Source organism: Dermacentor albipictus, chromosome 7 (genome assembly GCF_038994185.2).
Source record: "Dermacentor albipictus isolate Rhodes 1998 colony chromosome 7, USDA_Dalb.pri_finalv2, whole genome shotgun sequence".
NCBI lineage: Eukaryota > Metazoa > Arthropoda > Arachnida > Ixodida > Ixodidae > Dermacentor > Dermacentor albipictus.
In genome coordinates this window covers 83308156-83322951 of record NC_091827.1, presented here as the reverse complement: position 1 = coordinate 83322951, position 14796 = coordinate 83308156, and the positions used below count along the sequence as shown (strand labels likewise).

Below are 14796 nucleotides of genomic sequence, written 5' to 3'. Positions count from 1 at the left end.
ACTGCGTTACGGATTGCTTGATAGGGATTATAACCATGATGTGAACTGGGATATTGAGTCTGCTGAAATAACTTAAGAATCCAGCCGATTCCATTCCTTTATCACGAGGGGGAAATGGGAGTATATGAAAGTGTCATTATGAATGAATATTCTCTTATGCGTGAACATGTTTATGTCTATATGATCATGACTGCGAAAAACAGATGCATTTTGTTAGGTCTATCTTATAGTAGTTGTGAATCACGTTAAATAAAAGTTTGAGCCTCGGTTGTTTCGTTCTTGATGAAGGTGTCGCTAAACCCGATATAGCCGCAAGGTTAATGGTGAATCTGTGCGCTTATACTTGATCTAAATAAACTGCAGCGCATTTCGCTGTACTTTTTTCAGTTTCGTTATATTAGTTACTGAGTGGGAAAACCAAACTGTGTTAGCGTACTCCAAAACTGGTCTAACGAAAGTAGTATGTGCTAGAAACTTAATCGATGTGCGTGGTGGAGACATCTTCGGAGATAAAATAGCTTGCGTAATGCCTTCGAGCTCACGTTGGCAATGTGCGCGTCCCATCTCAGGTCAGAAGTTAGAGTGATGCCTAAGTGTTTATATTGGCGAACTTTTGTTAGCATTTGTTAGCACAACTTGCCCGCACTTGCATGCATAGGACGAACTTTCAACCTCAGTAGTAGCATTACCACTATTTCGATAGCACATAAAAATGCCAATTGGAGATCGATTGGAAACCTTTACCCCGTGAAACACGAGGGGAAAGCTTATAGTGAAAACATTTGAATTCACAACCCCCAATTAAAGCAAAGGCCGTCTTTCTGCCGGAAAGGTGCTGTCTTTTTTTGCAGTCGTCAGGGACCATTACTCATCGAATTTGCTAAACCCGGAGAGACTCAATCGTTTCCGATATTGTAAAACGTCGGATCGGTTGCGTGTCGCTACAAGAACAAACGACGTGGAAATTGAGGAATGGGGTCATCTTTCTCCACAACGCCCGTCCCCACGTCGCTTATGTGGTTAACACTGACCGTCCAGTCATCATATATCTCCAAGATTTCAATGAAAAGAAACTGATATTTGATAACTGTACAAAACTTAAAGGAACGAGCATAAGCATTAGGAACTATTACTCACAAGCTACACTAAAAAAAAGGAAGCTTTTGTGGGACAGCGCGCAAGCTGAGAAACTTGGGGGTAAAAAAGTGAGCCTGATTCATGATAAACTTAAGATTGATAAAGATATTTTTTTCTGGGATGAGACAAAGAACATGCGCGTAAAAATAACGAATAAACGCTCTTCGCAGCAAGAAACCTGATGCTCCTCCCAAGAATGCGACAAACACTTGCGTATTATTAACCTAAACGCTCGCAGCGTCCTAAACAAAACAGAAAATCTTGAAATTACTTTATTAGAGCACAGCCCACACATTGCTGTTATAACGGAGACGTGGCTGCGATCCGAAATAGGTGACGAGGATGTGTTCCCACCTTGTTATCAAATATTCCGCAAGGATAGGCATTCTAGGGGAGGCGGTGTTGCAGTCCTTATTAAACACCATATAGAAGCTGTTCTACTGGAAGACGATAAAAGTCTTGAATGCTTGTGCATAAAAATCACATGTTGGGGTCACAAATTCCTTTTGTACGCAATTTACAGACCTCCCGATGCATCACCTGAATATCTAGTCAAGCTACAAGAAAGCATGTCCCAATTCCAGTCAAACAAATTGTTACTTGTGGGTGACCTGACCTTACCTGACGTCAATTGGGAGCGTTTGCAAGCACTTTCACGGAACAATAAACATTTAAACAGCATGCTTAACATAATGCTAACGCATGACCTAATTCAGGTCGTTCAGGAACCCACACGTGTGCAAGGACCTTGCCAATCTTTGCTTGATCTGGTATTTTTGCCCAGAATGTTAAGTGAATATACCGTTGCAGTTGTAGAAGGCATATCTGATCATCTACTTGTCAGTATCGATGTATCAATAGTCTCTTCCACCCCATCTGAAAAACCTGTGAAGCGTTCCTTCAAGGACTACTCACGCGCAAATGATGCAGCCATATTAGAACATATGCAAACATGTCTCACCGACTTTAGCGACAGTGATGTGACAGCACTCTGGCACCGTTTTAAGAACATGTGTAATTTCTGTATTGATAAATTTGTGCCTGATAAGTACAAACTAGTCCGCAAGCAAACACCGTGGATGACACGTGATATTATCCATATGACCCGCAAGATAAAAAGGTTAAAGAAAACACGTTTACAACCTGATCGAGTTAAAGAAATGAAAGAAAACCTTGCGCGTGCAGTATGCACCTCGAAGGAACACTATTTCAATATAGTACTACCAAACATTATTGTTGAACAGCCCGAAAAGTTCTGGAATTACTTGAGCGAAAAAAAGAAGCCAGTAGCACAAATCTCCATCGATGGTTCAATCATTACCGATCACAGGGAAATTGCGAGTCACTTCAATTATTATTTTCATAGTGTATTTTCTAACTCTCGCATTAGTTCACCTACAGACAAAACGTTTCACCCATCCGAAGCTAATTTTATTTCATACCCTGGCTTAGTTTCGATGCTAGTTAACTTAAAAACTAAATCTTCTTGCGGTCCTGACAACCTTCCAAACATTTTTTTGAAACGTTATGCTGAAACTATTGCAAGGTTCCTTCTTATTATATTTCATGCTTCGTTGCTTGCTGGAAAATTACCGGATGACTGGAGGGTAGCCAGAGTTGTACCCGTATTCAAGAAGGGCGACTGTTCATTGTTAGAAAATTACCGGCCAATATCATTAACATCCTCATGTTGCAAACTAATTGAACATATTATTGCCAATCAGATTGACGAATTTCTAGATAAACATTCGATACTGTCTAATTTTCAACACGGATTTAGTAAAGGCTATTCAACAGTTACACAACTTGTCACCGTAATTCATTCACTCGCCTCATGCCTCGATAAAAATGGTCAAATTGACGCTGTATTTCTTGATTTTAGCAAAGCCTTTGATACAGTTCCACATGACAAATTAATACTAAAACTTAAACATTTTGAGCTCCCTGAAATATTAATCGCATGGATAGCAAACTACCTAACAAATCGCCGCCAGTTCGTGGAAATTAATCAGCAACAATCTGGCTGTCTTCCGGTCACTTCGGGAGTTCCTCAAGGAAGTGTCCTAGGGCCACTGCTCTTTTTACTCTATATAAATGATATTACTACTTCAATCTATCCCAGCGTGCAAATTAGGTTGTTTGCTGACGACTGTGTGCTATTTAGGGAAATCACTTCAGCCAATGATCAAACTGATTTAAATGCTTCTCTAGCTGGCATTACTGATTGGTGCAAAACATGGGGAATGCGGCTTAACGCTGAAAAGACTGTCTTTCTTCGCTTCACTCGTCAGAAAGCTCCACTAACCTTTAGTTACAAATCAGGTTCGTTGGCCTTGCAGGAAGTAACAAAATATAAGTATTTGGGCGTCACAATTACTAACAACTTATCATGGAATTTACACATTCATAATATCTGTTCTTCAGCCTTGCGTAAATTATACTTTTTGCGGCATAAACTTAGAAATTCCCCACCCAATGTAAAACTGCTGGCTTATTATTCATTAATTAGACCTAAACTTGAATATGCATGTGTTGTTTGGGACCCGTTAACTAAACAAAATATTAAATGTCTCGAAAGGGTACAGAAAAAAGCCGTACGATTCATATATTCTAAATTCTCTCGCTATGATTCCCCCTCACGAATAATGCGTGATAATGGCATTGAAGTCCTTCAGCAGAGAAGGCAACACTTAAGAATTCGATTTCTTACCATGCTTATTAATGGAGACTTATCAATTAATCCTGCATCGTATCTGTTCAGTACAACGTCTAGGCTTACTCGACACCATCATCCCAATTCACTAACACCTTATTTTGCACGGACGGATGTATTCAAGTATTCTTTTTTTCCCAGAACTATAACAGACTGGAATAACGCGTTGTTGCCTGTTTCAATTGATTGACTCATTGCATTACTGTTGTATCTTACCACCTCACTTGATTGAATAATGCATTGTAATATTGTTATGTTTAACCACCCTGCTTGGACCTGTTTTAGGTCTGCAGTATGAAATAAATAAATAAAAATAAACACAAAACTGACAAAGTTCAAATGGGAAACGCTACAACATCTGCCATACAGCCCAGACCTGCGACCATGTGACTTCCACATTTTAGAGCATTTAAAAAAATACAGCTCAAGGGAACCAGATTCGTGTCGGACGATGACGTGAAAGTCACTTACAGACTTTTGATGCAGCAACAGAAGGAGCTTTATGAGACGGGAATCACGCTACTTGTTAGTCAGTGGGACAAATATCCGAATGCTCATGGAGACTACTTTTAAACAAGGTACGCCGTTGGTCATATGTTCGCATTTGCTGACTTTCATTTGACTCGCCCTCGTATATTTTATGCGAAGCATATTACGAGGGCTCAACCCAGCTCCTCAGGCGCGGCGGTGACCATGAAATCACGTGACACCGTGACGTCACGACAGAGGAGAAGTGGCTTTGGCTCAACTCTTGCAAGACGGGCTGGGTGGGAATCGAACCAGGGTCTCCGGAGTGTGGGACGGAGACGCTACCACTGAGCCACGAGTACAACGCTTCAAAGCGGTACAAAAGCGCCTCTAGTGAATGCGGTGTTGCCTTAGAAACGCGCTGTTTCTAAGGCGTGCGTCTCTTGCTCAGGCGCACATTTCGTTGCCGCGCCGAACGCTGCTTTGCTCGACGCTCACCGCGTCCAATGCGGGGCGCGTAGTCGCTGCCCTGTAGCCCATTGTCTTACACCCCTTGGCGGGTCGACGGGAACGCTGTCGCGTTCCACTCTTGAAGGCGAAGAAGTAATGCATGAGTTGTTTCTTCGTCTAGCCGAACCAAATATAGCCAAGCAACAGCAGTTCACCAGGCTAAACAGTGGTTCAACAACTAAAATAAAGGCTAGTATGCTTCGCATCCTGGGCTTAACCTTACCTAAGCCACAGCCATTTTTTTTTATAGAACTCCTGCTTTTTATAATTTTTTTATTTATTCCATATACTGCTAGCACGGGTGCCATGCCTTAAGCAGGAGTGACCATAGATATTTTTTTTGCAAAATAGTTGTAACATATAACATCACAAAGACAAGGTGAAAAAAAGAAAAATACCTAAAAAAAGCATTGCATAATTTTTTCATGAAATCCATCATTGTACAACCAACACAATGAGAAAAAAATCAGGATTGGTTTCTGAGCGCATTTATAAATAGTTCTACTGTTTCACATTCTACAACATCGGCTTGTAGACAATTGCATTCACGAGTTGTTCTCGAAAACAATGAAGTTTTGAATGTATCGGTGGGATTTATTAAATCTAGAACTTTCTTAGAGTGGCAGGAGCGCACTGTACATGTTGATGATGGTTTTATGTACGATGCATTATCAATTCCAATTTTGTCACGAAAAACTAAATAAAAGAATTGCATGCTTTCCGTACTTCTTTGTAGTCCTTCAAGTTCCGCTGTTTGTAAGACATGTGCTCTCTGTTGCGACAATAATTTCCGTACAATAACTCACAGTACACGACCGATGACAGCTGCTTCTGGGCAATACATTCTAACAAAGGACAGCGTAATTGAGATTTTTCCCTGGTCGTTACATATGTACAAATATGTAAACAACGTTCTTGACTGACAGAGATAGAGATATGCAAGTGAGAGAAATGCAGGGAGGTTAACAAAGTTTAATTAAAATATTTGTCCTCGACAAGTTCATTCCATGGCCTTTATATTTTTCATACATATTGTTCAAACTGGTATAGTTCTAAAGATCGTGTGATATTTTCTTTACGTATCAAATAGAAAGAAAACATGGAAGCATTGATATAAATTATTTCGGACAATTTCTTAGACGTACGAGCATATTCTTGTATGAAAAATACATATTGCACTTCTCTTGACAGTGAGTAGCATTCAAGAATTCGTTTGCAGCATCTTTCGCAATGACAATGCAGTTATTATTAATGTATTTTGTCCCTCAACAAATTGTATAAGGAAGAGGCGGAGCCGCAACGTGAGCCCCCCCCCACCCCCCCCCCCCTCCTCCCAAACGCAATTTCGGGCTACGCCACTGGTGACACTACGGAAGCGGTCGGACGTCAGAGCAACACTTCTGTGCCCGCCGCGCTAGCCTGAGGGCTACGGCCAGTGATCGAGGTCGTGGGTCGAATCCCGACCGTGCCAGCCACATTTCGATGGGATTGAAGTACAATAAAACTAGTGCACTTTTATTTAGGGGCACGTTGAAGAATACCAGGGTGTTAAACCTAATCCGGAATCGGCCACCATGGCGTGCCTCATAATCCGACCGCGGCTTTGGCACATGCAGCCCCATAGTTAATTAAAGTTCAATACTTCTGCCGCAATGCGATGTGCCATGTGATGACATGACAACGCACAACCCACTCGGAGGTTATGAAATATGGCGCACAACAACGCCTCAAGCGAACACGTCTCGCTGTGGGTTCCGTGTATCACGCAGGCAAATAGCGGTGGCCCACGCAAGGTAACGTTTAACAGCAACTCACCACTAAGCGCTGAAAAAATTGCACATTCTCCTTCAACACCACCGCTGATTATCGTCACTGAAAGCAAAGAAGATAGAAAGCTTCGCTTGCATCGATTCCCACATTGCGTGGGATCCCCATATTTTTGCACTTTGCCCCAATTGAAATGTGGCCGAGGCGGCCGGGATTCGATCCTGCGCCCTTGGGCTTAGCAGCGCCACGACAAAATTACCTTCTGGGGTTTTACCCGCCAAAACGAAGATGTGACTCTCAGGCACGCCGTAGTGGGAAATTCGGTTTAGTTTTGACCACCTGAGGTAATTTAACGTGCACCCAACGCACGGCACACGGATTTATTGTGGCCATTTAGATGTGGCCGCCGGGGCCGGGGGTTCATCCCACATCTTTCGGCTTAGAAATGCGCAATGCCCAAGCCACCGCGCCACCACGCCGGGTGCAGCACAAGCCACCATTTTGCGAGAGCAGGAAGCAGAAGTTCAAGATACTTTTTTTGTAGGACTGCTCTCGTTGCCGAACTGACCAGCATATCATACAAGTGCGTCTGCCTAAAACTGGAAATTTCTCAATATGTCCCCCCGCGTGAAATTAAAGATACATAAACCGAAGAAATTGAAGCGAATACACGTGCGGGTGCTGTTCAACACAACCAAACAATTGAACGTATTGCAAATGAACACGCTTGCGCTACTCTATGCCAACGATTAATAGCACAACCTGACAGTCAGATAAAGCTTCCCTCACCGCCACCGATGTCATCGAGGCACGCAACACCAACGCCCAGCTCGGCACACATGAGTGCTGTATGACAATTGCAAAGTATTTCCGTACCGCTTCAACTTCACTAGCGCCAATGTTTTTGAAGCAAGCGCCACTCTCAAAACACTTATAAGTTATCAGCGTCCCCCTAGTGAAGCGCTGAATTTTTAATGTATTAGCTTTCTAAGGGTACTACCCGCACTTTCCGGGGGTTACGTATCTATGTATCTATGTATTTAACCATATATTCCCGCCTACCTGGGTCACTGGGCATTCAGTGGTCAAATAGGAAGCGCATCGGACTGATGTGTTGAGGTAACAGGGTTTGAAACCGACAATCGGACTAACTTGGATCACCCAGTAAGTGGCAATATCTACAGTCGCGTGCAGTGACTTGCAACACCGTTGTTCGTGGTCGAATGGGCTACAGAGCTGAGCAATGACTCTGACATGTGAAAGAGCCGTTTAATAAATACCACTGATTGAAGCTGTGTTTAGGTCTGGAACTTACCCGGTGTCTGCGCAGCCGTACAGTCTTGGAGCCGATTCGACCGCGGGCACCGGTGTTGCAGGTCATATTGCACGTGAAATAACATGCGTGCAGCTCTTCAACGAAACTCTTTCACGCCTACAAGGGTCGCTGTAGATGTGGGAAGCGGTGGGCACCACTCTTCGAAGGATTTCTTTGACAGCGACTTGGAGTACTGGGTTCGTGCAAATTGGTGTGGCTGTGTCGCTATACTGACTCAATGCTAAACGCGTTACCATCGAGAGCCATCGTGATATGGGTGCTGCGGCATATTTCGTTCTTTAAACGTATTGTCGATAGCTGCGGCTTGTACATCATGTGTTCGAGCATAGGGAAAACAGTTGTTAAGGATGCGCGAAAGAGGAATGCTGCGGCAAGACACACTTATCCATAACTTGTTTCGACGGTGGCAATACGTTGTATCGCTATATTTACTCAATGCTAAACGCGTTACCATCGAGAGTCACCGTGATGTGGGTTTTGCGGCATATTTCTTTCTTCAAACGTATTGTCGATGGCTGCGGCTTGTACGTCACGTGTTCGGGCATATGGAGCAACAGCCAGTTCTATCCACCGGCTCTTGAGAAGCACGGCCTCCTTCGTCGAGAGCTGTATACGCGGAGGAGCCATACATTGGAAAAGAAAGCATTACGTGACAGTAAAGAGTGGTTTCCATTAATTTTTTGTGCTTTGATGTTTTTCCCAGTACGGACTTGCACTTAACCGCTTCCACATGTGCAGAACCTGATGCACTTGCTGTACTAGGCGTTCACTCCACTCTGCGCAAGTACCGTGCACCACATTTGTGCACTTCAGGTGTTTTACCAGGTTTGCTGACAAAAGTGCGGTATCTGTTTTTGGAACTAAGTTATCCATTTTTAGGGCTTCTGCATCAGCTTAGTTTACTTGCTTTATCTTTATTTATTTTTTAGGAGTTAAGCATTTGCAGCAATTTTCGTAAACATTCGAAGCCGCAGAATAGTATTCTGCGTATTGTAGTTTGAAGCTTTTTTTCGCTTTTAAATGCAGCGAAGTTTATTGCATTTGCTTGAGTAGTTATCTATTGAAGGCATCTCAGCGTTTCACGCGCACTATCTGAACAGATAAATACGATTTCGTGCCGAAGTAGAGCTTCGGTTAGAGAAAGAAGCTTTAGCTCGTCATCTGTAAATGCATATCAACGGAGATATCATGTTGCGCAGCAACAAGGACACCAGTTTCTATGAAGTTTGCCGAAAGGAACAGCTAAAATCTAGCAAATATATTGAGCGTTTCTTCTTTGCTTAGCACATCAATCATTTTAGAGGAATTCTTTGAAATTGTAAAAGTTTATCAAAATTATGTAATGCAGTTTACAACTCTATTTCCGCAGCATACAAAAACTAAAGGGCAGTTGTGTAAACTGCACGTAGTAATGGATCTAAAGTGGGCAGCACTGATGTATGCTCTAAAATGTAATATTGGAAGCTTCCTAGGATGTTGCAGCAGCCGCGTAAACCTTAAAATAAATTTACGTAAATGGTAAATCCAGTAATCACATTTGTCCACTTTAGCGCGCTAACAGATGCAGTTTACAGAACAACGACATGTGTGTTAGTGCGGTGTCACGAATTTCCGTATCTCATGCTGTTTTCTTTTTTTTCCGTTCCTACCGATTTTTGGCAATCTTCGTAAAAAAAATGCGAGATCTCAAATCAGGATTTCTCTTCATTACGGCTACGAGAATGTAATTTTTCTTATTTCATTCTAATCGGTCCCATGGTTGTCTCCGAAAAGCATATCAGCGTTTCACATGTGTTCTAATGTGGAATCATGAGGCACCATGCCTCTCCGTATACTGTGTACCTGTCATTTCAGATGTATTTGCGACGAAGTTCCTCCTACTCCTGTTCCTTTCTGTTTGATGGTGCAGGGTTGAATGCTGGTTTGCTGATGATGAACCTTACGCGCATGCGCGCCTTTGGCCTGGAGAGTCGTGTACTGGAGCTCAAGCGGGAGTTCGAGGGCCGCATTCCGTGGGCTGACCAGGATTTGCTGAACATCCTGTTCTATCGGTACCCGCAAGGGATATTCACGTTCACCTGCCGCTGGAACTTCCGCGGGGAGCACTGCCAGGGGAACGGCCTTTGCACTGACGGCCCAGTAGCAGTGGTGCATGCCTCGCGCAAGATGATTCTGGAGAAGCTCGAGCCGGCATTTGTCGTGCTCCATCAGGCCATGCAGAAGGTAAGCGCATCGTGAGTGATGAGACCAGTCACGTTGGGGGTTTTCTCTATTGGTCATGGGAGTAGCCATGCGGCAGGGGGGCTCGGAAACGTGCATTGATTGTTGAACGAAACTTGATTGTTGTCTTCGCCGTCATTCTTGTTTTTGTCGTTGTCGTTGTTGTTGGTGGAGGTGGTGACGGCGCCCTAAACAAGTCATTCATTGCACCAATTGTTCAGCCACAGCCCGCTCCTATCGCTACATCAGCCGAGACCTAACAGATTTTACGTAATCCGATACAGCGTACGGGCCTCGCTGTTAAATAAAAGAGTTACGAGGATGACAGCTCCGGTAATGCGATAAAAGAAGAAAATGAAAAGCAGCGCATACGTTTAACTCCGCTCTATAGAAGTTTTCCTTCTGGTGCTCACACCAGAAAGGAAAGGCGGGAAAAAAATTATGCATAAACCATCGACAATGATTGTCAATTTAAGCAAGTGTCCCGAATGAATGAACGAGTAATCGACAGTGACCTACCCACCTCTTTGCCGCCCAACCCAGAAGCTCAGTCGACTGAAAGGGCGCGCCCTGTCCCTCGGTGCCTTCGTGTAGTTCTTTCGTACCAGCCGTGAAGAACGAACGCATCCAATTGTTCCTCTCCTTGGTGCATCCGTGTGAACGGCGTCAACATTTGACGGAATGCTCGCCTGCGCTTGCGCTGGGCTTTCCATGGGCTAGAATACGCTATGAATTTTCTGCCAGGGCATATACAGTTCACGATCGGCTGGCCGCCGCTAGGTGGCCAAAGAGACGTGCGATGAACGCACAAGCGACAGCATCCCTTCCTCCTCTCTCTCTGCTTGCCGATATAATGTAGCGCGAAGACACAATTAGACAGAATGGACACCAATTAGCGCAAAATGTGTGCACCAAATTGCTTAAAGCCCTGTAGTCTTTGAGGCGGAACCTCAATCGGGCAACCCCTAAAATTAAATGTCTTGCTTACAAAACTCTAGTTAGAACAATTATTGAATATGCTAAAATTGTTTGGGACCCACACACCATAAGTAACTGTTCTAAACTTGACCGAAGAGAGAGGCTAGCTGCAAGGTTCATATTTAATAAATATCATCACATCCATTGTCCAACATAGATATGTCAATTAGTTGATCTAGCACCACTTGATCTCAAAACAATATACGACAGATTCCAATTACTCTTCGAAGTTATTGACAATCAAGTAGACATTAAACCATATGATTATCTTGAGCTTCCTATGAACGCGTCAATGAGGCATCATGTGCATGTGTGTATCGTGTGCGTCATGTGCATAGTATGTACAGGGGCCGACAAAAGTGGTATATTCCACGCAGATTGCTACTGCAGCGGCGTCGCTCGGCATTTTGGCGAGTTGAAGCACGAAACATTGACACGACTCAAGCGACATGCTTGCACATAATAAAGGGCACCCAATGGCTGTCTCGATCCCAGATGCTGCCTGTAGATGGCATTGCGATGCAGTTTGCCGTTGCTCCAGCTCCCGCTGCGTGGAGCATACCCCTTCTCTCGGCGCCTGTACACTCCTCCTCCACTCGGCCGCAATTATTGCTTCAAGTTCAGTTTCTTAGGGCGATAAGAGAATAGAATTTGTTGCCCGACTCTCTTGTCCCCTCGATGTCTTTAACTGTATTTTAACTGCCTTAAAAGCACAATTTTTGTAATAACACGTAGTGAATTGCACAATGTGTATGCATTTACTTTTACATGAGTGACACTTATTGTGTCTATGACGACGCGGTGCCAAATTGTGAATGGTTTCTTTATTATTCTCCCATGTATGTTGTATTTCATACATTTTTTCCATTATACGACAAGCTTTGTGCGTCAAAACCTGCAACTCGGTTGCATTCTATGTTTCTTGTTGTTTTTACTCACTCCTGTAATAGCCGTAAGAAGGCTGACAGTACGAATGAATGAATGAATGAATGAATGAATGAACAAGTCCTTCCATAAAATACTCCTCTCTGGGTTTTCTCCCCGCCACTCTCTTGCCCAAAATCACGCGCCCTTTCCCTCTCCTAGCCGTGATGAACGAGCGAACATGTGCCCCTTCCCTTCCACTTTCCACGTTCCCTCCTCGGCCACCTTCGTAAATCGATTGCCCAAAGAGACGCGTCTCTCTCTCTCTCTCTGACATGCCATAGTGCCCCCGACCTACCATGAAAACGGCCGAACGAGGCAAAGAAAGCTATTCGGTTTAATATTACAACATATGCACCTAATAAATTTTGTGCATTGCGCTGACGCTCATGAAACAACTTTAGCCGCACTACATGGACGACCCGCCGTAGCGCGTGGTCTGACTGTGACAGATACGTTTCATCAATCCAGACTTCATAGCTGATTTTACCAATGGTTCGGAGGATCTCGTTTTTATTGCGATAGCAAATAGATGGACACACCAGGGGCATTTCTGCTGTCGGCGTCACCATCGGCATCGCCATGAGGTTCCGTATAATGTCCAAGGCCGATGGAATCGTCGTCGCGCGCCGTATGCTGTATGCGCGAGTGAAAGCGTGCGAAGCTGAGCCTACAATCGCGGCCCAAGCTCGTGCACGCTACGGACGAAAGTGGGGAGGAAACGCGCCGCCTTCCGTCACGCACAAAGCTTCGGGGGAGAGGGTGGAGAACAGGGGCGCGCGCTCAACTTCGGGCGGTCTGGGCGGCCGCGCGCGCCCGGCCCCGACGCTGTATCTTGAAAGCCATCAGCGACGGGCAGAGAGTTCGCAATTCGCTGTATTTTCGCGAATTCGTGTTGATGCGAGCAGCTGCACGAAGGTCAAGTCGATCGCGGCTGCTGCAGCGTTTCCTCAATGCAGCATTTTGAAAGCGAGTTTCTGCGGTCATCGAGTGAGGTCTGTTCATCTTTGCTTGTGCGCGCGTGACACCATGCTTGTTAATTTAGTTAGGATACCTATCTTGCAAGCTTATACGGTGGATGAAACTGCTACCCTTACTTCGTCTGCCTCGCTGTCCCCTAGTTTGCTATCGCAATCGATGCTTCGCCTTTCGGGCGAAACTGCGACGTTTTGGATCTTTCCCACTGGCGACATCCTTATCGAGGAATGTCATTGCTAGCAACAAACTAAAAGCTGCTGTATCACGCATCAATTCACTCGTCAGTCCAATACCGCCGCGACGTCCAGATGTGAGTACCATCACAGTCACCCAAACACGAGCGAGAACATAATCCCCATCGTCTCCGCCACGAGCTCGAGGCCGCCTATTTGCCATCCTTCTCCGCAACGCCTACCGATCCATCACCAGCCACAAATGAGACAGATGCGGCCGCTGTCTTGCACGAATATGCTAATATACGAATATGGAAACTTCGTTCACGATGGTTCGCTTTCCCTACCTCGCGTATTACCTATGACATACGACATGTTCTCATTCTCCTTGCGTGTCCAAACAATTTTATTGTGACATCAATTATTCGGACGCTCCAGGCGTATTTCCGCCGCCGTCATTGGCGTCGTCGTTATGTTCCGTATAAAGTTCAAGTGCGATAAGATCGCCGGCGCACGCCGTAAGCTGTATGTGAGAGTGAAAGCATCTGAGGATTACCCGACGATAGTGGCTCAATCTCAAGCGTGCAAGCAAGGAAAGCGGAGACGTAGCGTGCCGTCTTCCTGCATCGCGTGCAAGCGGTCCACTCCGACGGCAGCTGCATATGGAGCGACCGCACATGCCCTATCTCGAAAGCCATATGCGATTTAGACAGAGTGCGCCAAATGCTGATAGATTCGTGTGCGCTGTGTTCTGACCGTTTAGTTCACAAGGCAGCGAGTGGCAGCACGGAGCTGAATTCAGTGGCTGCTGCTACCACGTTTCCTCACTGCAACGTTATTAGAGCAAGTGTGCGCTGTCATCGAGTGAGATGTGTTCATGTTTGCTTGGGCGCGCTTGACACCATGCTTCTTAATTTATTTAGTAAGCCAATGTTCACAAGTCTATACGGTCATATAAAATTACTGTCCTTGGTATAGCTGTTACGCCTCAACCTCACCAAGGGTGGTAATTGAACTTTTCCCATGTATCAAGCCACCAAACCTGCTATCCGGACGTCAGCGAGACATGGACGACTAAAAGCGATCACCCCACCATTACCACGAAACTGGAGAAACGGGTGAACGGGGGAGGGGAGGCAACGACGAACGAACCAGGTGTCGCCGGATGATTTCTTTCCTCAGATTCTAAACGAAATTCTTCAGAGCGGAATTACTGCGGGTTATGGCGAGCATGGGCGTGGTATCGCAACGAAGTCGACGATGGGGATTTGCTGCTCGACAGACTTCACATTCCCTAGTCGACTCGCCTAGGGGAGAGGACGAGATCAAAAGCAGATACTTTTGGAGCGTGATGTCAGTAGATCCTGATGTGAATTGAGACCTTTAACTTGCTCCTGCATGGACTGGGCTTCCGTACTGTAGCCGTGTAACTAAGCTAAACAAACCCTTTTTCCTTCATTTGCTACAACGTCGTACTCGATGGGCTTGCTGCATTCCATGCTTTGCACGCTACCGTAGCCGCAACACTGTATTCTAATTTGCTATCGCAATCGATGCTTCGCCTGTCGGGTGAAACTGCGACTTTTCCTGAC

The 14796-nt window shown here is 45.0% G+C and overlaps 1 protein-coding gene across 3 annotated transcripts in view; it reads left to right on the top strand.

The window, feature by feature from the left end:
• The window catches only part of LOC135908654 (glucoside xylosyltransferase 1-like), a 62465-nt gene that overhangs the window by 43178 nt on the left and 4491 nt on the right, over positions 1–14796 (top strand). For all 3 annotated transcript variants that reach the window (XM_065440503.2, XM_065440512.2, XM_065440505.2), the window contains exon 6: positions 9841–10154. In XM_065440503.2, coding sequence (XP_065296575.1) covers positions 9841–10154 — 314 coding nt within the window. The remainder of the gene's footprint in view (positions 1–9840; positions 10155–14796) is intronic.